The 23,642-nt window shown below is 55.7% G+C and overlaps 1 protein-coding gene across 7 annotated transcripts in view; it reads right to left on the bottom strand.

Annotated features, from left to right (window-relative positions):
* Window positions 1–9,419: 9,419 nt before the first annotated feature.
* Window positions 9,420–23,642, bottom strand: part of PTPRF (protein tyrosine phosphatase receptor type F) — an 85,886-nt gene continuing 71,663 nt past the window's right edge. For 4 of the 7 annotated variants that reach the window (XM_087865795.1, XM_087865796.1, XM_087865798.1 and 1 more), the window contains 14 exons: window positions 22,617–22,732; window positions 18,670–18,702; window positions 17,838–17,935; window positions 15,061–15,184; window positions 14,761–14,936; window positions 13,933–14,052; window positions 13,464–13,618; window positions 13,094–13,379; window positions 12,833–13,011; window positions 12,488–12,614; window positions 12,164–12,289; window positions 11,747–11,901; window positions 11,522–11,657; window positions 9,420–11,127 (listed from right to left, as the gene is read on the bottom strand). In XM_087865795.1, coding sequence (XP_087721921.1) covers window positions 11,059–11,127; window positions 11,522–11,657; window positions 11,747–11,901; window positions 12,164–12,289; window positions 12,488–12,614; window positions 12,833–13,011; window positions 13,094–13,379; window positions 13,464–13,618; window positions 13,933–14,052; window positions 14,761–14,936; window positions 15,061–15,184; window positions 17,838–17,935; window positions 18,670–18,702; window positions 22,617–22,732 — 1,900 coding nt within the window. In that variant the 3' untranslated portion in view covers window positions 9,420–11,058. The remainder of the gene's footprint in view (window positions 11,128–11,521; window positions 11,658–11,746; window positions 11,902–12,163; window positions 12,290–12,487; window positions 12,615–12,832; window positions 13,012–13,093; window positions 13,380–13,463; window positions 13,619–13,932; window positions 14,053–14,760; window positions 14,937–15,060; window positions 15,185–17,837; window positions 17,936–18,669; window positions 18,703–22,616; window positions 22,733–23,642) is intronic. The other 3 variants (XM_045799768.2, XM_087865797.1, XM_087865800.1) reach the window with 1 other exon arrangement.

Genomic DNA, 23,642 nt, shown 5'->3' with positions numbered 1-23,642 from the left:
AGGAGTCACTGCAGAGACCACCCTCCGATGAGGCTGGGAAAGGTCATCCCCGTAAAGGGGTTTGGGCCACAAGGACCTCTCTGCAGGTCAAAGCCCAGTCCAGGTCCTAGGTGACCCTTATTTATTTATTTAAAAAAATACTCGGGGCGCCTGGGTGGCTCAGTCGGTTAAGCGTCTGCCTTCGGCTCAGGTCATGACCCCGGGGTCCTGGGATTCGAGCCGCATTACACCGCATCGGGCTTCCTGCTCAGCAGGGCGTCTGCTTGTCCCTCTGCCCCTCCCGCTCTCATGTGGGAACACTCTCCCCCCCCCCAAATAAATAAACTCTTTAAATAATATAAAAAAACAACAACTGTTGGGGCCCCTGGCTGGCTCGGCTGGTTAAGCGTCTCTCCATTTTGGTTTAGGTCACGATCTCAGGGTCTGGAGACGGGGCCCTGCGGTCGGGCTCACACTCAGCGAAGAGTCTGCTCGAGGGTCTCTCCCTCTTCCTCTGCCCCTCCGCCTGCTCGAGCTCTCCCTCTCAATAAAATAAATAAATAAACCTTTAAAAATATATGCTGTTGCTTGGTAAATCTCCGTCGAGCCATTCCCGCACTGGTGTGGGGGAAGGGAAGAAACGCCGCTCCTCAGGGACAGGGTGGCGTCTGCTGCTGGGTGAGGTCCTTTCTCAGTCGAGGGGGCTGGGGGCTGAGAAGTCTCTAGGAGCTGACCAGGGTGTGTGCTCGGGGTGGGAGCAAAAGGAAGGCCTCCGAGGAGGTGGCAGAGGAGATTCTGAGGGCCGAGTGTTCTGGCAGCCCCAGCCAGAATTCCTCCTGACAAATCAGATTTTGCCTCAGGGCCTGGGCAAACACGTTCTCTTTCATCCACTTAGCAAACATTTATTGAGTCCCTACTTTGGGCCAGAGGAAGCTGGGAGGCAAGGGAGACAGGGTCCTTGCCTTCAAGAAGTTCACAGTCCACTGGAGGAGACAGATGAATCAAACTGTAATTATAATGTCAATTTGCATTTCCTTTCTGCACGGCAGCCCGGATAATTTCTTTGGTATTTTTTTTTCCTATTTTAGTTTGTGAACAGCTGAAGAAGCCAGAATAATAATTTCAGCACAGTGCTATGGTTACTGGGCCAATGACACAGCTGGACGGGAGGCTGTGTGGTTGGGGGTGGAGGAGGAAGGGGCTAAGACTGGGATTTCTTAGAGGAGCTTCCCTGGGTCTTGGTTGAGGTGTGCCAGAAGGGTGCCCAGGCATGCTCAACCACGGCGTGGTGTGTCCTACAAACTGACACATTCTTATGAAAATGGGGTGTGTCAGGGGTAGAAAAACTAGCAAACGCATTTAAAACAGGGAGCATCAGTACCCGGAAAATCACCGCGAACATTTTGGTGTGTGTTCTCGCCGGTGCTTGTGTCAACACTCACACAGACACTCCAAAGGAACTATCAGAATAAAAACCCTGTTTCAGTGGGTCTGGGGTGGGACCTGAGATTGTTTCTAGAACGTCCCCAGGTGATATGGATACTAATGGTCTCCAAATTCACTTGAGCAAGATGGAAGACATGGAAGTGTTGGTGCGGATATGGGTGCGTGTGTTTTGGCTTGTTTCCAACTTTTTACTATTACAAATGATGCTGTAGTGAATCCTTGCCCGTAGATTTTATTTATTTACTTGTTAGAGAGCGCGTGCTCTCAAGCAGGGGGAGCGGCAGGCAGGGGGAGAAGCAGGCTCCTCACTGAGCAGGAAGCCTGATGTAGAACTCGATTCCAGGACCCTGGGATCGTGACGTGAGCTGAAGGCAGAAGCTTAACTGACTGAGCCACCCAGGTGTCCCCACCCATAGATTTTTAACTATTTGTCTGATTGTTTCTTTTATATAAATTCCTAAATGTGTATCACAGGGACAAGTATAAAGCATGTTTTTGTGGGGGGGGGGGTTATTTATTTATTTATTTATTTATTTATTTATTTATAAAGATTTTATTTATTTGACAGAGAGAGACACAGAGAGAGAGGGAACACAAGCAGGGGGAGTGGGAGAGGGAGAAGCAGGCTTCCCGCAGAGCAGGGAGCCCAATGCAGGGCTCGATCCCAGGACCCTGGGATCATGACCTGGGCCGAAGGCAGACGCTTAACGGACTGAGCCACTTAGGCGCCCCTGCATTTATTTGTTTATTTGACAGAGAGAGACACAGAGAGAGAGGGAACACAAGCAGGGGCGAGCGGTAGAGGGAGAAGCAGGCTCCCTGCTAAGCAGGAGCCAATGAGTGCAGGACTTGAGCCCAGGACCCTGGGATCATGACCCGAGCGCCCCAAGGATAAAGCATGTTTTAAGGCTTTTTTTTTTTTTAAGATTTTATTTATTTATTTGACAGAGACAGAGACAGCCAGCGAGAGAGGGAACACAAGCAGGGGGAGTGGGAGAGGAAGAAGCAGGCTCATAGCGGAGGAGCCTGATGTGGGGCTCGATCCCATAACGCGGGGATCATGCCCTGAGCCGAAGGCAGACGCTTAACTGCTGTGCCACCCAGGCGCCCCTGTTTTAAGGCTTTTGACAGATATTGTAAATATTCCTCCAAAAAGGTAGAGCCAGCTTATATCCCCACTAACAACATGAGTGCCCAGTTCCCCATACCGTATTAACATATAACTTTTGCCAATCTGATAGTCAAGCAATAGTACCTCTTTGTTGTTTCTACCTGCATTTCTTTTTTCTTTTTTCAAGTTGCATTTCTTTGATAGTGAGGCCGGGTATCTTCCACATTTTGGTCAGACTTCGAGTATCTCGTTTTGTAAATTGCCTATTTGTGTCCCTGCCCATTTTTCCATTAGGGTGCTTGCTTTCGTTTTTATTGATTTGCAAGGAGCGTTGGATTTAACCCTTCCCTTGTTACAAATGTTTGGCGCGATGTGTTTAAGAAACAAGTATTTAGGGGCGCCTGGGTGGCACAGCGGTTAAGCGTCTGCCTTCGGCTCAGGGCGTGATCCCGGCGTTGTGGGATCGAGCCCCACATCAGGCTCCTCCGCTATGAGCCTGCTTCTTCCTCTCCCACTCCCCCTGCTTGTGTTCCCTCTCTCGCTGGCTGTCTCTATCTCTGTTGAATAAATAAATAAAATCTTAAAAAAAAAAAAAAGAAACAAGTATTTAGATAAGCCTGGGGTGAAGGGTTCAAGGAGGGATGAGCCACGTGTTGAAGAAGAGCATGATGGTCTGAAGTGCCCGGCTGTTACACGGGGGATGTTGAGAGGCTCACCCTTGAACCGCATTATGGCACCTGTTCTGGAAACTGGGACGACCGCGGACACCGGACGCCCCCCCCCCCCAGCAGTGCTGCATGGGCACAGCTTGATCCCAAATTCCGGGTTTCGTTGAGACTTCTGCCTGTTTTATGTTCACGCATAGTCTTCAAATACATCGCTGTCCGTTTTATTTATTGGGGGACAATCCAATCTGCAACCGACATTGAGGGAGGGGAATTTTCCAAAAATAATCTAGAATCCGGCTGGAAGAAAAAGAGGGGCATAGCACTATACTTTCAAAAAAAAATGAAACGATAATGATGGGGGGGCAGCTGTGTCAGGTAATAAAGCCACAACGGTTAAATGAGTAGTTTTGGCTTCGACTGGATAGACGAAGGAAATAGCCTTGAGACCCAGAAGTAGACGCTGTACTTCTAATGATTTCACGGGTGATAAAACGGGGGCATTACAAATCGCACAGGGAGAACGGTGATCCCCCCAAATAATTATTTGGGGGAAAAAACAATTTTGGGGAGGAGCCCAGCTCACATTAACCGTGCACCAAAGCATCTTTTTTTAAAGTAAATTCTACCCCCAATGTGGGGCTTGGACACAGGACCCTGAGATCAAGAGTCACACGTTCTACAGACTGAGCCTGCCAGGCGCCTCCACCAAAGTATTTCTAAAAGTAAGAATTCCAGGGACACCTGGGTGGCTCAGGTCATGAACCCTGGGTCCTGGGGGCTCCTTGCTCAGAGGGGAGTTTTCTTGTCCCTCTGCCTGTGGCTCCCCCTGCTTGTGTGTGCGTGCGTGCGCTCTCTCTCTCTCTCCCTCTGACAAATAAATAAACAAAATCTTTTTTTAAAAAAAGTAAGAATTCCAAAAAAAAAAATAGTAAGCAGATTGATGGAGAAATGGGAGCCAGGAAAACACATTTTCTTAAACACAGAACAAAAAACCGCCACGTTCTTCTTAAAGCCAAAATGCTGGAGTCAAAGGTGGTTCCTCCCCAGAAGCTTGCATAGGTCTTATGCTCAGAGTCCACAAATAAAAAATCAGGGCGGTCTCCAGGGCAGATATCAGGGTAATTTGATAAGGAAACCCATTAGCCAAGCCTCCACAGTTGCCATACAACCCCTCCTCCTTCAGCCCCTGGTTCATACGGAACCAGCAAAAATATCTTCAGGGTTCTGGGGAAAACCATTTTTTTTTTTATAAAGGAGCCCATGCCAGGCAAAGTGAGAACTGCGAGTGAGTGTAAAAGGAAGATATTATCAGACATACAAGAATCAGAAGGTTTCGAATCCTGTGCGCAGAAATCTCACAAGGGAGTCCTCGCCAAAGGAAGACATCAACCTGCTGTCCCGGAAACAGCGGCAGGGGGTATGGTAACAAGTGGAGGAAATAAAGGAAAAAAATCAGAAAACAACTTATTGGAAATTGGTGCTTGAAAGATTTTTCATAAACATACAATTAAAAAGCTGTTTATCGGTTTTCACTTTCTAGAATGGAAGACTTAATTGCACTCATAGAACAGAAAATACTGTAAACTTTGACGTGAAGTAACAAAAAATGGTAGGTGGGGGGGGTCCAGGAAAGTGAGCTAATGTCCTCAGTCTTCGGAGAGGGTGATCAATAGTTACCGCCAAAGGCAATAAATCAAGACATAGATGTTTAAGTATGTTGTTTAGAGTCCTAAGGGAGTTCCGGAGCAATGAAAAGTAAAAATACAGCTAAGCAAATCAGGACCTACAGGTGGGAGGTCACGTACATTGATTAACCCCCACACCTGGAGTCACCAGGCGCTGTCTCCTAACCGTGCAACCGGCCCAGAAACGAGCTGGGGAGAGGAGGGAGGAGAGCTGACCTTTTGTTTTGTATCCTTCAAGACTTAATTATTTTGATCTCTAACGTGCTTCCATTTTTTCTTTAGTAAAAAGAAAAAAAAAACTATTGATAACCGGTTTACAAACTTAGGGCAGATCTGCAACAGTAGAGCGTGTAGCAGTTTATTATTATTATTATTATTTTTAAAGGTTTTATTTATCTATTTGACAGAGAAAGAAAGCACAAGCAGGGGGACCAGCAGGCAGAGGGAGAAGCAGACTCCGGCTGAGCAAGGAGCGGATGTGGGACTCGATCCCAGGACACTGGGATTATGACCTGAGCTGAAGGCAGACACTTAACCAACTGAGCCAGCCAGTCACCCCACGTGTAGCAGTTTAAAAGATGAGGTACTGATGTGGAAAGAGGTCCACAACATATTTAAATGAAAAATTTGCAGAAAGATAGGACTATGATTCTACTTGTATAAAAAAATAGTTTATATACAGGTTTGTATATATTCATAGAAAATGCCCAGAAGGATACGGACTAAATCGTTGTGACTCCCTCTGGGGATTTTGGGGCAGGGAAAAGAATGGGGACTAACATTTTCTGATTCTATTTTATTTGGAAGACTTTTTTTTTTTTAAGATTTTATTTATTTATTCGACAGAGATAGAGACAGCCAGCGAGAGAGGGAACACAAGCAGGGGGAGTGGGAGAGGAAGAAGCAGGCTCATAGCGGAGGAGCCTGATGTGGGGCTCGATCCCACAACGCCGGGATCACGCCCTGAGCCGAAGGCAGACGCTCAACCACTGGGCCACCCAGGCGCCCCAAGACTTTTTTTTTTTTTTAACAAAGAAGTATTCATTGTACATTATAAGTTTGTCTTTTAAAAAATTAAAGCGTTATTGGGGCACCCGGGTGGCTCAGTCGAAGTGTCTCTCTTCAGCTTGGGTCATGATCTCAGCTCTCTCGCTGTCAAATGAATAAAACTTTTAAGAAATTAAAGCAATATTAATTTTTTCCAGTAAACTTGAAAAATTATGAAGAAAATTACCCAGCCTCACAACTCTTGATGCATTTCCTTCCAGATATTTTTTTCTCAGTGTATCTGCTCCTAGCTAGGGCACGTAGCAGTGTGGAAAGAGCCCTGGAATCAGGCAGACCTGGGAGTGCTCTCAGCTCCACCGTATTCTAGTTGGGGACCCCCGTTATTTAAGTGTTAAGTAGTTATTTAACACTTATGTTCAGCCTTCCCCATCTTAATAAATGACAACTTCATCCTTCCAGTTGCTCAAGGCAAGGCTGTGGGGTCAACCTTGACTTTTTCATCTGGTCCATAAGCAAATCCTCTTAATGTCACCTCCAAGATGAACCAGTATCTGGTCACTTCTCACCACACCTGGGCTTCTGCCAAGGTCCTCCCAATGGCCTAGGCCTGGCTCCCAGTTCCCCTCTGACCTCGTCCACTACTCTTAGCCCTGGCTCATGGTGTCATGGCCACACCAGCCTCCACAGTCAGGCACACTCCTGCCCAGGACCTTCGCTTCGGCTGCTCTTTCTGCCGGGTGCCCGTGCCTTACGGGGGCAGAAACCCCTCACCACCTTCGCCTTGCTTTACATTCCATCTTTTCACTGAGGCTTCGTCTGACCACACTTCCCCTCGTGCCTGATCCCCCCTTTTCTAATCCCTCCCCATGGCACTTACCAGTAACAAACTAAATATACACTTAGGATTTTTCATATGCTCCACGTTTCCTCCTATGGATATAAATACTACAAAGGCGGAAGTCTTTGTCCAGGTTACTGGTGTGACTAGCACGTAGCCAACGCTCATTAAGTTTGTGTTGAGTGAGTGGACGACATCTAATTTTCTCATCTACAAAATGGGCATAATAGGACGCACACTGTACAGTACTGAGAGGATTACATTAAAAAAATTCAAATTACTTGCACAGAAGTGTCACTTAACCTCATTTAGGATGCTTAAGGATAGCTTCTGAAGGAACTATTTCAGTGGAGACCTAATGAGCAGGATTTAGCCAGCTAGAGAGGTGGGGGAGAATGTTCCAGAATAACTTACGGAGTATGGAGCTGAGAGGCGGAATGGTGAGGTAGGCACAAAGCTGAGAGAGTAGACTGCGTCATGGCCAGAAGGCAGGGGCGAGGAACGAGGGGCAAGAAGGCTGCAGAAGCTAGGTCCTGCCACCTTGGAAAGCCGTGGAGTTTAGGGCCGACTGTGAGGGCTTGGCAGGGTCTGGTCAAGACAGTGATACAGGGGCGCCTGGGTGGTTCAGTCGCTAAGCGTCTGCCTTCGGCTCAGGGCGTGATCCCGGCGTTATGGGATCGAGCCCTGCATCGGGCTCCTCCACTAGGAGCCTGCTTCTTCCTCTCCCACTCCCCCTGCTTGTGTTCCCTCTCTCACTGGCTGTCTCTCTCTCTGTCAAATAAATACATAAAATAAAATTAAAAAAAGAAAAGAAAAGATGACAGTGATATAGTCATGTCTGCCCCAGGAAGAATCCTTCTGGCGGCTGTGCTGAGAATGGGTTGGCCGGGGAGGGGCTAGGGGCAGGCCAACCAGGCAGAAGGCATGGCAGCAGTCCAGGCAGGAGGGGGTGGTGGGACGTCAGCGGGGGAAATCGAGCAGAGAATCGAACAGGTGATGAAGGCCGAATGGGTGGGGTTTGACGATGAGCTGAATGTGGGGTGAGGGAGGAAACTGAGTGGATGGGGTGCTACAGACTGTGATGGGGGGCCCGGAGAATGGGGGTGGGCCGGGGGAGGTTGACATGGGGCGAGGGGAAGGGAGGGCAGAGACTCTGGCGCAGATGTAACCACGTGTGGGTCCCAGCTGTGGCGCTCACCTGCCCTGTGGTCTTTGACAAACGCGTCCATGTGAGCCTCAGAGAGGAGGGTCTGCTCAGCTGGGCTGTCCCAGGCTCAGTGATCACGACCTGCAGTTCTTACGCTCTTGTTCCAAGTGACAATCTTTTTTTTTTTTTTTAAAGATTTTATTTTATTCGACAGAGATAGAGACAGCCAGCGAGACAGGGAACACAAGCAGGGGGAGTGGGAGAGGAAGAAGCAGGCTCATAGCGGAGGAGCCTGATGTGGGGCTCGATCCCATAATGCCGGGATCATGCCCTGAGCCGAAGGCAGACGCTTAACCGCTGTGCCACCCAGGCGCCCCTCCAAGTGACAATCTGATAGTTACCCCTCACTTGGAGATGTTTGAATTCGTTCTCTTATTTAGTAAACAATCGCTCAAATTTAATACCATCAAGAGTAACCCAAGGATGATGTCATTTTTCTGAACAGGTAGAAATATGCCAGGCACTGACCGAGGTGCCGGGGAGCCCAAATCCCAGGCCTTGGTCACTCACAGCTCCCAAGGAGACAGCTGCCAGCACTGGATGGTGGCGAGGCCCGAGGTGGGGGTGGCAGGTCGTGACAGAGGGACTTTACCTGCCAGGGACTGGATCCCTTCCCCGTCCACTGAAACCCCTCAGCTGTGTCATCTGGCTGCTTCCAGCCTGTCTCGCTCCCGCCCCCCAAACCACACTCCTTGCAGTTCCTATTTGTCAGTCTGCTTCCAAGCCTTTGTACAAGTTGCTGTGTTGGAAATGCTTTCCCCACTTTTTAAAAGCGACCGTTGCTCGCCCTATGAAATGCTCAGACTCCTGCTGATGTCCCCTCCTCTGGGAAGCCTGCGCAGACCCCACTGCAGGGTCCGGTGCTGCCTCAGTGTACCCACCGCACCTCCGCATGGGGCTGGTCAAGACACTCCCTAACAGCCTGGTCGCTGCTGACTTCTCTTTCCTGCTTGTTTTGAGACCTCTTTGTCTCTGTGCCCCAGGCAAGTTCCATGGCCCGACAAGCTGGCAGGACTGGTCTGATCACTGGTGGAGAGGCTGCCAGGCTCCACGAGCCCATGCTGTTGTGCGTCTGGGGGTCAGACGGCCACACTGGGTCCAGGAGCCACGTTGCAGGGATTACGAGAGGCCTCACTCACCGACTGCCATCCCGTCCCAGCCTCCACCAGCGCACGCCATCTCTGTCCTAGGGCAGCAGGGGAGGCGGAGAGGGAAGGGGAGGGGAGGGCGGGGCAAGGAGCAGGCGAAGCGCCTGCTCTTTGCCTGGGGAGCTGGGTCCCAGGTGGGTTGCTCTTGATACACACTGGGGGCTGGTTTTCAGGGTTCGTAATGCTCCTTTCTGAAAGTGAGCCGCCACACAGACTCAGGACAGCCTCACCGTCTCCTGCGGAGCAGGAAATCTCCAGAATCTGCCCCTAGGTACTGAACTGGTAGAGCCCACCCTTTGGTTCCAGAAAGAGCTGAGACAGAGGCCCGGTTTGTAAGAAATCTGATTATTCAAATTTATTACCATCAAGAATTATGCAACGATGCTGTAGTTCTCTTAACAAATAGAAAACAGACTGTGTCCAACGGCGACTCTACAGCACTGGCATCCACAAGGTAAAAATGAGTGTTTCATCCAACATTACCAACCCTGGATTGCTGATCTTGACTGAGCCTAGCTAGATCTGGGACGTGTGCTCCACGTCCCCTGGCTAAAACAGCGATGCACCCTTCCCCGCCCCACTTACCCACCTACAGTGCTGCCCAGAGGCCCTCTCCCTGCCCCTCAGCGAGCTGAGAGAACAAGGATTGATTATAGTACCATTGAGAGAAGTCCAGTAGTCTTGCCACATCGGTTTATGAGGGCATCTTGAAGGAGTGGAAAAGAGCGATTCTCGGGGGCTTTGAAGACAGCTGCACACCAGGGAGGGAAATCTTCTGGACCCTGCTCTGAGGACAGATGTGTGCTCCGAGGCCCACTGGCCTGGACCTGAAGGGCCAGCTGTGCCCCTGCTTGGCCCTGAGGTGTGCGGGGTGTGGCACACACCCTGACCTGTGTCAGTCACCGAGGCCACACGGCCGGATCCACAGCCTACCATCACCACGCCGTCCCGCGATGCTGGGGACAAAAGCAAGGCTCTGTGGGCCCAGAGGTCAGCCCGGCAGCTCCCCTGGGAAGCCCAGGCACAAGGGGCCACCTCCCCTCCTGGGGGTTGGACGCAGAGGTCAGGGGAATGACTCTGTTCTTTTCTTGGCGGTTTTTTTTTTTTTTTGGATTTTTGTTTGTTTTTTGTCTTTGCGTTTTTTAACCTTTGCAAACACGATGGTGATGAGGAACACCTTGCCAGGCTCCCCGAGACACGTCTGTGGTTCTGGGCTGTGAATGTTCACACACACACACACGGGAATAGACAACTGGAGATGAGTGTTTCCTATCTCCTCCCCGCCCACCACTGTCTGTGGGGCCTCAAATAAGGCTCTGAAGGAAAAACAAAACACACTTAAAAAAAAAAAAAAAAAAAGACTTGCGTTTCCCCGCATTTGGCTGAAACGGGATCTCATCGGAAGGGCTGAAAGAGCCGCTAGGTCAGTGGTGCCTCCCAGGCCCACGGCCGGGCCTCCACTCAGCCTGGCGGCCCCAGCTCCACACACAGGGAGGCATGCTCTGTCCTTCAGCAGCAGAAGTCATACAAAAAAGGATCCAAACTGAACTCAAAAAAGAAAACAACTGAACCCCAACTCCCACAGCGGCCCATTCTGCAGTTAAGGATTTGCAAAAGGAAAATCAGAGGGAAGAGGCTAGAATCCCTCGGTCTACCCCACTTAATGTATAAAAAAGGAGACTTTGCCCCCATCCCCACCCCATGAGAAGAAGCATGAAAAACGCGGCAGCGGAACAGAGAGCTCGAAGCAGGCTCCGGGCGGGCCTGGTGGACACCCACTCGCCCAGGGATGTTCTGGGCTCTCCATTTGGTGTGACAATGTTCCTGAAACGCTGTGACCCCGGTGGGCTGTGCTCTGCCAGCAACAGCATCCGTGCAGGAGGGCTAGACGATGGTCGGTATGGCTCAGAGGAGCTGGGTCCCCTCCGGAGCCCCAGGTAGGGGCGGCGGAGGAGAGGGGAGCGGTAGTTACGTTGCATAGTGGTCAAAGCTGCCAAGGTACTCCAGGGCCGCATGGTAGCACAGCTGGTACTGGTCCTGCAGGGTCGGGGGGCTGGTCAGTCGCAGGCAGCATGAGTGGGTACGCGCCACCCGCTGGCCGAGGGCCCTCCCCCTGCAGCTGGTGGGGCCCGAGCAGGCGCTAGCCCCGGATGTCTGCCCCAGGTGGTGTCCAGGGAGCCCGGAGGAGCCTCGGAGGCTCAGCTCTCCCCCTCTCCCACGGCCCTGCACCCACCTGCCTGCCCCGGCCACCCCGGTCACGTTTATCGGTCCCAGACCCTGCAAATCATAAGGGCTGCTGTGCAGCCCCAGCCGGGAACCAGGCACACTGCCGGCGCTCAGCGCAGAGCTGCGGAAGGAGGCCCACGCTCGCTCGTCCCACCCCAGCCCCCGAGGCAGGGCAGGGAAACCGCGGCCTCTCCGGCCCGCGCACCTCCGTCTGCACCATGGCCGGGCGCTGCGTGCGCAGGGTCTTCACGGTCTGGAACATGTCGACCACGCCCTCGTAGCGCATCCGCTCCAGGACGATGCTCAGGGTGATGAAGACGCCGGTGCGGCCCACGCCGGCACTGCTCAGGGACGGCACCGGGTCGGGGGTCCTGCCCGCCAGCCCCACGGCCCCCCCGCCGCCCCCAGCCCTCCACGGGACCGGCCCTACCTGCAGTGCACCGTGATGGGCCCGTCCTGCCCGAACTGCTCCTTGGTCTTGTGCACCTGCCCGATGAAGTCGATGAAGCCCTCACCCGTCTTGGGCACACCCTGCTCGGGCCAGTCTGTGAACTGGAACTGTCGGATCGTCCTCGACTGCCCATCCTGGAAGACGCGGGTCGGGAACAGGGTTGGCACTTGGACCTCGCCCTGTAGCCCTACCAGGCCAGACGGGTCGTACGATGACACAGGTCCGCACCCGTGGAATCCCGACACCTGGGGCCCTGGGAAAGGTGCTCTTGCCCCCGCACCCGCACCCTCACCTCGGATTCCTGCAGCTTGGGCCAGGGCACCACCCCACACGTACTCGGGCGAAGTCGGAGACGCGCTTTCACGCAAGCCTACGCTCTCCCCTCTCCACACTTACCCGGGCGTCTGTGACCTTGAACTCACGCAGGATATACTGGGGCATGTTGTACTCGGCCATCGGGTCAACGACAAAGTACTGGTAGCGAGCAGAGCGCTCTGCTGGCCAGTACTGGTGGCATTTCTCCTGTGGACAAAGGGCCCAGTCCCCATGAGCAGGGAGGGAGGAATGGGGAGGAGAGCTCTGGTTCCAGAGGAGTCTGGGGCAGGACGCTTCAGGTGTGAGAAGGGGGTCTGAGGCTCTGCTGAGGGGAGGCTGGGTGTGCAGAGATGGTTAGTGTGCTCCCGGGTGTGGGACGGGCCCTTGCGGGGGGGGTGGGCTCACCCTGCCCATCTCCCGGAGCCTGGTCAGCATGACGATGATGGTGGAGTTGTGCTCCCATAACATACGCCAGAAGTCCTCGGTGCTCTCTGCCAGGGGCCCCTGCGTGGCTATGTAGGCCTTCTGTTGTCTGGGGTGGACAGAAGACTGGACATGCTGGAGGTGCTGCTGCCCCCTGAGTCTCCCCAAGACTGCCTAGGCCCGTGGAGTCCCACTCAGATTGACTACCCCTCCTCCGGGAAGCCCACTCTGATCTTCTGGGCTGGCCCTCCTCTGCCGTGCCCCCAGCTAGCCAGCTGCGGGCCTAGGCCCCCGGAGAGCAAGGTGGGCAGTCACCGGCATGCTGACCTATAGCCGTCCAAGAAGCTGGCGTTGATGTAGTCGGAGCCCTCCACGCCACGGATGGGCTGCAGACACACACGGGTCAGCTCATAGGGCATAATGTTCACCAGGCGGTTCTTGAACTTGTTGCAGGGTAGGTTGGCGCTAATGAAGCGGGATGTGTGCGCCTTGGAGCTGGCCAGCAGCTAGACAGAGGGATGCGCTGGTCAGGCCTGGCTTCTTGTGGGGGGACCATCCCCACGCCCCAGTCCAGGCCCCTGAGCCCACCTTGAACTCCAGCTCCATGGCGGTCACACTCTCCCCAGGAGGCACTTGGCCCAGCTTCTGGATATGGGCGTACAGGCTGCGGGCAGGCACCTCTGTGTGTCCACACGTGGCGGCCTCCAGCAGCGCCTCGTGGATGAACACATACTGGTCCTCTGTCTGCACCATATAGTTCCTCTGCGAGCGCATGCACGTCACGTGGCCATAGATGTCGACTGTCTTCTCGTGCTTCATCCGCTCCAGCATGGCATCGATCACGATGAAGCAGCCCGTGCGGCCCACGCCCGCGCTGCAGGACACGGGCTTGGCTTGGGGCGGGGGTCCACCCCACCTCCCACCCCACCCCGTTGGTGGCATCGCACCCCCTTCTCACCTGCAGTGCACCACCATGGGCCCTGCATCTAGTGGGTTGCAGGCCTTGACCCGCCGCAGAAAGGCCAGGATGGGGGTGGGGTACTCGGGAACCCCGTGGTCCGGCCAGGCCATGAACTGGAACTGACGCAGCTCCCGCTTCTCACTGGAGCCACTCTGGGGAGAAAAGTGGGGAGACACGATGCGACGGGGCCAGCATGCCTGCTATAAACCCCGGGCAGGACGGCCTGATGCGGAGACCAGACCCGCTGCTCTGACAGGCCTCAGAAGCCACAGGAGGCGGCCCGAAGGGGCTTGAGGCACAGTTTCCGGTCATCCCACCCATGGCACTGGCTGCCACAGGGCGCTCACACGCCTCTGAGCCCCGGCTTCCGGCACCAAGTTCTCCCTCCCCCGTCCCCAGCACACCGTGCTCGGATCACTCCCGGATAGGGCCTGGGTGGGGGACAAGCGCTGGGGCAGGGCCATACCTTGTGCAGTGCAAAGGTGCGCACGGTGTAGGTGGCCAGCTCCACTGTGTCCAGCAAGGTCACCTGAATGAGGCCGTACGTCTCCGTGCCCCGGGCCGGCCAGTACTGGTCACACTTCACCTACAGAGCGACAAGTGGGGCAGGTGCAAGGGTGCTTAGAGGTCCCCAAAGGCTCAGACAGGCGGGGCCCAGGGCGGAAGAAGGGTGGAAGGTCTCAGTTACCGGGCCACAAGGCCCCCGGCCCTGAACTCTCAGATCTGTGAGGCCACCCAGGTTCTCATGCTACGTTGCCATCCCTGCCCTCGCTGGGAGAATGAGGGCCGTAATTGAAAATTATTTATTCATGACCAGATCGCACCAGGCACATTTTCTGCCAAATTTACCCATAACGTTTATGCGCCATTTTCAAGCTCTGTAAATTTTACGTTCCAGTCGATGCTTTGCAGTGCAAAAGCAGATAACGGCAGCTCTTTCCACTAATTAATTTAGGAGATGTGCTAATGCCCCAGGAACACTCCAGCATCTGGGGAACATGTGAACATCCCGGGAACATGCTAGCAACTGGGAAACATATTAACATTCCTGGAAAATGACAGCATCCGGTACAACACATTAACATCCGAGGAACGTGCCGGCGTCTAGGGAACGGGCCGAATCCCAGGAATACCCAGCAGCCGGGGAGCATGAGAACACCCCAAGAAGACACGAGCACTTGGTGCCTCCCTTGGGGGAACTTCTGACAGAGACAGGAAAAGGTGCCCGGAAGTCACCTGGTGACTGAGTATCTCCCACCCCAGCTCTGGTGGGAAGGCCCCCACACGGTCCTACCCGGGACTTCTCCTCCAGCCGCGTCATCATGACCACAGTGGCCGTGCGTTGCTCCCACACCATCCGCCAGAAATCGCCCATGGTCTCGGGCAGTGGGCCCTGCGTGGCAATGTAGGCGTTCTGCTTGCGGTAGCCGTCGATGTAGTTGGCATTGATATAGTCACTCCCTGGGACGCCTGTGAACAGAAGAGCATTACCCCAGAGCCTCCACTCAGTCCACCACAGCTTGGCCCGCCCCTGGGGCTCCCGGCCTGCGAGGAGGAGAGCAAGGGGATGGGAGGGGCACTGCCTTTGGCTCACCGTCGAGGGAGGTCAGGATGACTCGGGAGTGGTCGTAGGCGATGACGTTTGCGTAGCGGTTCTTGGGCTTGTTCACCTCCAGATTGGAATTCTCCCATGTGAACTGCTGTCCAGGGTCAATGGACTGCAGGAAACGGAGGAGGCAGGTAGAGCAGGGTAAGAGCTGGGGTCTCCCTACTGCCCCCAAGACCCAGCCTGCCAGGTGGTGCCCACATGCTGCTTTGTGCCTGGGCCACCACCAGCTCCCACCCCCCAGCCGTGGGGCCGAGGATGCCATATCGCCTGTTGGCCGGGTGATGGACCAGCGGCCCTTCTGACCATGGTGCCAAATCCCCTTGCCCGGTAGAGTGGTCAGGGTCAGATGGGGGCAGGGGACAGCAGCTCCAGCCCTGCCCCCAGCTATCAAAATGAGTACAGACCAAGGTACAGACCCGACGCCGCTGAGGGCTCTGGGCGCCTGCTGCACCAGCCTGGCCCTTCCCTGTCTGTCTCCTCTCCTTCCACCTGCCCTTTGCATGGGCAGGGCACAGCACTCCTCTGGGGTTCGTTCCTGGGCCTTGCTTGCACGCTACAACCTTGCTGGGCCTCACTTGCTCGCAGGGCCTTGTGCTCACCTGCCCATGCCGCAGCCGGCCTCCCTGAGCTCCCGAGCTGAACGGCCAGTAGCCGTCCGGGCAGCCCCACCTGGGGGGCCCAGGGGCCCTGCCATCTCAGCCCTTGCTCAGCGGAGTCCATCGGCTTCCCCCCACACCCGGCTCTGCCACTGTAACACCATCTCGGTCAAAGGCACCTTCACCCATTTACCCCCAAACCCTGGCCAGAGCCCTCCAGTCATCCTCAAAAACCCCTCTAAGCTCCGTCAGTCACCATGTCCCCGTGCCTCCCCACCCCCTTGGCCAGGCGGCCCCAACTTGGACTTGCGCATCTCCCTGGGTCTTCGTTTTTGCTCTGCTCTGACCCACTCTGTCCTGTAGCCAGAACCATCCCCAGAAAATGCAGATCTGATGATCACTTTCCTGCTTCAACGCCTTCCGCGGCTCCTCTGGCCACAGATCACCACGGTGCTAACGGCGGAGTCTCGGGGAGAAGCCACGGTGCGCTTGGCACTGCTCTGAGCACTTGGCATGTACCCCTCGCCTCATCGTCCTACGCAGCCGGCTCTATTATTACCCCCTTTCACAGAAGGACGCGGTCCAAAGTTCTCCGCAGAGCGCGCAATGCCCGCCGTGTGCCTCTCCACAGGACAGCAGGCACTGCGTCCGTGAGACCCTCAGCACAGCCCCCCACTCCCCCTCAGCCTGCCTCGGTGCCGTCAGCCTCCTTTCTCTGCGCATTTTGTCATATTTAATATGAGGGTGTACCGTCGTGCTCAGTGTCGGTCGTTTGTCTGACCGGCCTCCCCACTGGACGTCTCCATACGCCCAGCATTCAGTCCAGGTAAGTGCTCGACAGTGTGACGAGCTGTTAAAGGTGACAGAGCTATGGGATCCTGGCTGAGGGAAAGCCCACAGCACGCCCGGGCAGGCACAGAAGGCTTCTTGGAGGAGGAGGGAAAGCTCGTACTGGACGAGAGAAGGGAGCACCGTGAGCCTAGACAGTGAGGTGTGGAGTCTCGTGGGAAGGAAGGGCAGGTGTGGAACGTGGGACTGGGTGGCTGCGGGCGGGCCACAGAAGGCCCTCTGGGCCAGTGAAAGAACGGAAAGCAGGGAGCCTAAGTCACCAACTTGGTTACCTTCACAGCAGGGCCCTTCTGCAAAGCAGGCCCCGCTGGCTGCTCTACAGGGAGAGGCGGCATGCTCTCCTCACGGCAGACACGTTCATCAATTTGCCTGCCAAGCTCAGTTTCCTCTGCGGAAACCTGGCCCACAGCCCTCGGGAGGGGAATCCTGGGACCCCAGGGTACACGCACAGCCGACGGCGGACATCTGACTAGAGGGCGCAGACGCACAGGTCGGGCTGTGCCAGTCCATCAATCACCTATCCGTTATTGATGGACGGTCGGTCCTGGGCCAGGCCTGTGCTGGGAGCAGGGGGCAACAGCAGGAGAGCAGCCAAGGCAGAACACTGCCTCTGGGGGTGCTCCTTAGAGGAGGTGGGGCTCTCCTTTATCACCTCCTTCTCTAGCAGAGCCCTCCCCAGCTGGGCCGCCTGGAAGCCCTCAGACCCAGCAGGGGGCAGCTAGAAGTCAAGACCGGAGTGATGAGAGTGTGTGGAGGGCTGTGAGCAGGGTTTGTGCAGCCTGAGCAGTGAGCCTTGAGTCTCCTGATTCCCCGCTCTGTGACCCGTGTCGCCCTGAGCATGCGAGGGTGTGCGTGTGCAGGACACAGGCTGTCAGGCGGGCCTGGGTCTGACTCCTGGCTCCATTACGCGCCAGCCGTTTGACCTTGGGCAAGTCACTTCCCCTCTCTGAGCCTCAGTTTTCTCATCTGTAAGCTGGGATAATAACCGTATCATTTCATACTGTGAGGACAGAATGAGGGGACGCATGCAAACTGCCTCACGTGCGGTAAGCTCTTGACAAAGGAGCTGTTTCTACTCCACCACGTGTGTGTAGAGGTGACCTTTTGTCCGCCTCTGTTAGCACGTGGGCACGTGTCAGAGTGTCCAGACTTGGGGTGCTTGAAAGGGCCTCGGCCAGGCCTAGCACCCGAGGAGCTGAGTTCCCCCACTTGCCACAGCCCGGAGCCCCCAAACCCACAGCTGGGACCCGGGCAGGGCAGGAGCTGGCGTGGGTCTGGGCCTGGGCCGGGCACAAGGCAGGGGTAAGGACGTCTCACCTCATACTCCTGGGAGAACTTGAGGCCATCATTGGCTTTGAGGCGCTCGATGTTGTCTGCCAGGTCAGTGATGGGGATGGGCGGGTGGTCTCGCATACCTAGGGGAGGGGGCGCATCAAGGCGGAGTCAGCGTGAGGCCTGCGCCCGGTGGCGGAGACAGCCCCGACGCACGTTATGTGCACATGTGAACACGTGTGACCATGGAGCACTCGGCACTGGTGGCATGGGGACAGCAGCACATGCGGCGACAAGGATGGTGGAGCACACAGCGGCCGGAGGGCAGGAGAGGACGGAGGGGAGTGTGTGTGCTGTGAGCACGTGTGTGCGTGTGGGGGGGCACCAGGGCCCCACCTGGCAGGTTCTCAGGAGGGACACCTCCCGGGGCTGGGGCTGGAAGCCCAGGTCGGGGGCAGCCGCACACCCGCCCCACGGGCCCTGCCTGTGGGCAGCCCTCCTGCCCCTCACTGACGCCAGTCACTGTGGGAGACTCGGTGACGTGGTCTCTACACCGAGCACGTGGATGGAGTGGATATGGCAGAATGACACGGAAGAATCCAGAGAGAGAAGCAGAAATAAGGAGGGAGATGGGGAGACAGAGACAGGAGAGGCACCCGGTAGGGTGTCGGACGGGGACTGGAGGCCACGGAGGCAGAGACAGGGCCGGGCCAGTGGGAGGGAAGACAGGAGTGGAGGGGTTGGGGGGAGAGCAGAGTGGAGGATGGGAGGAGAGAAGGGAAATAAGAGTCAAGAAAGGAGGGAGGCGATGGGGTGAGAAAAAGTGGGAGGAAACAGACACAGAAGCCAGAGTAGCCCCCGAACTCGGAAAACTAACTTGAGATATTCGGGCAACTGGGGACACTGGAACCTGCAGAGAAAGAAAACACAAAAAAATAGCGGGGCAAGAGAAGAAAGCCCATCAACCTTCTCCGGTGACAGGGGACACGCGGGGGGACTGCGGGGGAGCGGCGGGCCCCACCACAGGCCCCCCTCCGGTGCCCCGGAGGAACACAGGCCCATCTCCCACCCGGAGCTCCCAAACCCTGCACAGCCTTGAGGGCCTCTTTTTAAGACTAAATTCTAGATCCGAACCAACCCTCATCCCCTCTGGTATCGAAATTTGACCTTGGCTATCGTCAGATGATTAGGCGAAAGGGGAGTGTGCCTTCACATAGAGACGGGGCACGTGTGGCCAGAAACGACAGGGTCAGTCTGCACAAGGATACGCAGATGACGGCTGTATTTTCTGTGGGTTTGAAAAATTTTCAGAGTAAAGATTAAATTATAGGAGGAAAAAAAAAAAAAAGCTTCCTGAACTAAAAAAAATAAGAAAAAAACTCGCCATGCCCCTGATGCCTCCCCTCGTCCCTTCTGATCCCCGGCTCTCTAATAGTCCAGGGACCGCTGTGTTCATGGGGATGCCTCCCCCTGGCAAGCCCACTCCTCGAGCTCCGCACCTCTGGTGCCTCACGGCTGGCCCCAGCCCACCGCCCCCTCTGGACACCCCCATCTATCAGCACCTCGGCCTTCACTGCATCTGCGCACCCTTCTTCCCCCCTCCTTTCCTCTCAGACCCCTGTGATTTCCCGCCAGCCCCTGAGGCCCAGCCTGGGCCCTAGTGGCTCAGTAATCGTCCCAGGCATGCCAGCTTAGCGCCCGCACCCAGGCCGCACCCTCCCGGAGGCGCTAACCACCTTCTTCTCTTTGTGCAGAAAACCGGGGCCACCAGTCCAGAGCTCCAGCAGCACGTTCCCTTACGCCGGCTTCCCCCAACCCCCGTCCTCTTCAGGCCTGGAGCTCAGGCAGGCATCCCCACACTGCTCCCCTGGGCTATGTCACACCCCACACCCAGGCCGGGGCCTGGAGCTGGCTTCTGGGTGCTGGTCCCCAGGTAAGCATCGCCACCCTGCATCTCAAACGCTCACTTGAAGGTCCACCGTCTGTAAACAATTTCCATATTGGTAAGAAGAAAAGTCCTTTTTCAAGCTGGGAGCCCTCTCCTCTCTTGCTGGGGTCCTCGTGCCCATTCTATCCCTCACACCCTGGCCTCTGAAAGGGGCTTCTCTACCTGCTCACTCCCCACTTACTGCCCCTCAACCCACTGAGATGCTTCTGTCCCCAGGACTTGGCCACCATGCTCTCTCCACAGTTGCAACTGCCAGAGCCAACAGTCCTCCCGGTGCCCAGCCATCCCTGGCCTTGGCTTCAGGGACACCCCACTCTTCCCGTACTCTTCCGCTCTGGCTGCTTCTTCTTAATCTCCCTGGCTACTCTTCATTCAGCCTTCCTCGACATTTCACCTCCTTCTTGGCAGCCCCCCCCTTCTGTTCGCTGGCTGCTCGTCACCTCCCATGTCCGCAGTTTCGGGGGGTGGCAGTACGGAGGCGCAGACCCGCACACCCGGGTGCCTCCTAGAACCCCCTGCCCATTGCTCAGCCATAAGCCCAAGCCCTGCGGCCTCCTCACACTGCCGGAGACTGCCCTCCACCCCCACAGCCACCCTGCTCGTCCAAGTCCTTGGCACCTTTCACTCACTCCATGGCTTCCCAGTCCCCCAATTCCTCCCCTCCAATTTGACTTCCACACACCAGCCAGAGTGAGATCTGCAAATCACAATTCTGACCCTGTCGCTCCCCTGCTGAAATCTTTTAGAAAATATTTTATTTGTTTGAGAGAGTGAGAGAAGGAGCAGGGGGAAGGGCAGAAGGAGAGGGACAAGCAGATCCCCTGCTGAGCAGGGAGCCTGAGGTGGGGCTCAAGCCGGGACATCTTGACCTGAGCCAAAGGCAGATGCTCAACGGACCGAGCCACCCAAGCGTCCGGCCCTGCTGAAAACTTTTAATGCTTCCCTGGTACCCTCACGATGAAGCCCAAAACCCTTAGCCTGGCACTCAGGTTCCTCTGTGGACCTCTGCCTACCCTCCACTCTCATCTGTGGGTGCTCGGTACCCCAACACCCAGCGCCTATGGGCTGCCTCTGCAGTGCTATTGCCACTGAAGGGAGCTCTCTCCCACCTCCCCCTGCTTGCCTGACTCAAGCCCCCATGGCTTGGCATCCCCTCTCACAGGAGGCTTCTGTGCCCTCTAGGCCCCCAGCAGCCTGGACAGCGGATTGCTCACAGATAGGATCGAGCTGGGTTGCCACAGCCTGCTAGGTCACCAGCTCGCTCGCTCTCAGGATGTATGCCTCTGGAACCCAGTCACTGTGCTGCGAGGGAGCCCGGGCCACGAGAAGAGGCCACATGTGGTTGTCACAGCTGACAGTCCCAGGTGGGCTCAGAGCTGACTCCAGCATCAACACCAGACATATAAATGAATGAGTCTTTAGAATTCAGGGGACAGGAAACTTTTCCATAAAGGCCAGATAGTAAATACTCTTGGCTTAGTGGACTTATGGTAGGTGCTACTTAACTTTGCCTTTGTAGTGTGGAAGGAACTACGGATAATACGTAAATGAATGGACGTGGCTGTGCTCCAATAAAACTTTATTTGCAAAAACAGGTGGTGGGCCATATTTGGCCATGAACCCAAGTTTGCTGACCTCTGCTTTAAATGATTCTAGCTCTCAGGGGCGCCTGGGTGGCTCAGCCGGTTAAGCGTCTGCCTTCAGCTCAGATCATGATCTCAGGGTCCTGGGATCGAGCCCCACGTGGGGCTCCCGGCTCAGCGGAGAGTCTGCTTCTCCCTCTCCCTCTGCCTCTCCCCTTGCTCATGCTCTCTCTGTATCTGTCTGTCTCAAATAAATAAATAAGATCTTTAAAAAAATAAATAAGAAAATAAAAATAAATAAATGATTCTAGCTCTCAGACTTCCAGGTGAGGGCCCAGACATTCTGGAATAGAGACAAGCTGTTCCTGCTATACTCCTGTCTGAATTACTAAACCACAAACACTGTAAGGGGTAACACATAACTATTGTTGTTTCAAGCCATTAAATTATGCAGTCATTTAATAGCACTAATTTAATTAGCTCACATATACACAAGCCCTGTGTGTGTGTTAGTTCACTCACTCAACTCAATCGTCTGTGTGTCCGTTTCACGGGTATCCCCTTAGAGCCCACAGTGTGCACAGGACAAGGGATGGCAACGAACAAGACACAGTTCTTGGCTCCACAGAACTTGGATTGTCATTGAGGCCATTCTAGCCCAGGGTGAGAAGCGTCATTGTGGAAGGAGCGGAGAGGTTCTAGAAGCCGGGGAGACCCCCAGGCCTGTGTGGGGGCTGAGGTGGGTTGGAAGACTTCACCTTGGGGAGGGGTCTGAGCTGTGTCTCCTGGGGCATGGGGAGGGAGTGACACTTTAGGAAGAAGGGCCAGCAAGAGGGCCACGGGAGAGTGGCTGGAAAAGGAAGAGCAGGTATAATGCCCTGTGTGGGGCCCCTGTGCTCACAGGTAAGTCTGGGCCCCCTATCCCGTCCCAAGTGTCCGATGGAGCATTTTCCACCAACAGACCCCTCTTTTGTGCAGAGAAGACAGGGTGCAGGTGCAGACGCTGGCCACCCTGTGGCTGGGATATGGGCTCTGTGAGGGTCTTTAGCCCATATCCGGAGGCCTTGACCCCAGATGAGGTAGGGCCTCAGCAGCTGGGCCTCCTCCGAGAGGCTCTGGGGTCCAGGGCTCCCGGCAGCTGTTGCTTCTGTCACTTCAATGAAGTGGATGGGAACAGGGAGTGGGCAGCAGGAAAAAAGAGGAGGAAATGGGGGCATGGGGCCAGCGGCTCTTGGTAAACTCCAGGACCTGCAGGCCCGGGCTGGAGGCAGGTGGGCTGGGAAGCCACCCTACCTGGCGTCTGGTAGTTGAGCCTCCGCATCTCCACGGGGTCAGAGGAATGCGCCAGCAACGAGTCCTTCAGCCCGATCAACTGCTCGTCCTTGGACGATGGGGAGTGGGTCCTCTTCCTGAAGGGGCAGAAGGGCGGCTGGTGAGAACTTGAGGTGGGGGCAGAGGACAGAGACGGGTGGCGTGGCTGGCTGTGGCAGAGACCCTGTGTCTGTGGCTTAGTCCCTCCCACCACCTCACCCCATCCTGGGGTCTCTGAGCGCAGGGGAGCCAGTGGCAGGGCGGCTTGAACATGGAGAACACAGGGTGGGGCGGGTGGGGAGACAGCAGGACTGGGGTGCAGAGTGGACGGGGGCCAGTGCAGCGAGGGGGGGTGGGGTTGCAAAGCCTGGTGGTGCCTTCTAGTAGAGGGCAGGTCACTGCTGGGCAGTGGCTGCTGTCCCCCAGGCCGCCACCGCAGAGGCAGCAGGAGCCACCAGGAATAAACATGCAGACGACACATAAGATACGCAAACATCACAGAGAGCTGGGCCCCAGTCGTCTGTCTCGGTATCAGGGTCAATGTCCAGAGCAGCGGGGGCGGGCCGGGGAAGGCGTCCCCCTAGCTGGGCACGGTCCTCCCTCATTGGCCTCAGCTCCCCTGTCTGTAAGGACAGGGTCAGAGACAGACTATGGGGTCTAGCTGCTGACGAGCATCCAGGAGCCACTCCTGCTATGTGGACACGGGTGCTTCCGTTAAGTGTGCACGAGTGTGTAGAAACACACACCTCCCCCTGCCTTGCAGCCAGTGCTCTTTGCACATAGGTCTCCTGCAGTGCTTGGGTTATCTTAGAGAACTGGAGCCTGGGAGAAGGCTCTGGTGAGCTCGGAGTCAGTCTGTGCACTCAGGGAGGGCACGGAAGTCTGCACTATCCTTGTGCCCTGGGGAAGGGGCATCCCCTGTGCAGGGTACAAGTTGAGAGAGTCACAGAGCCCACCCCGGAGCCTGCTGAGCTGACCAGACGAGCACAGGCCTGGAGGCTTCTGGTC

This window comes from Ursus americanus, chromosome 12, assembly GCF_024610735.1.
Source record: "Ursus americanus isolate L20-20 chromosome 12, mUrsAme1.1.p, whole genome shotgun sequence".
NCBI classification, from domain to species: Eukaryota; Metazoa; Chordata; class Mammalia; order Carnivora; family Ursidae; genus Ursus; species Ursus americanus.
Note: the sequence above shows the minus strand (reverse complement) of the source record. Positions and strands in the feature narration are given on the sequence as shown.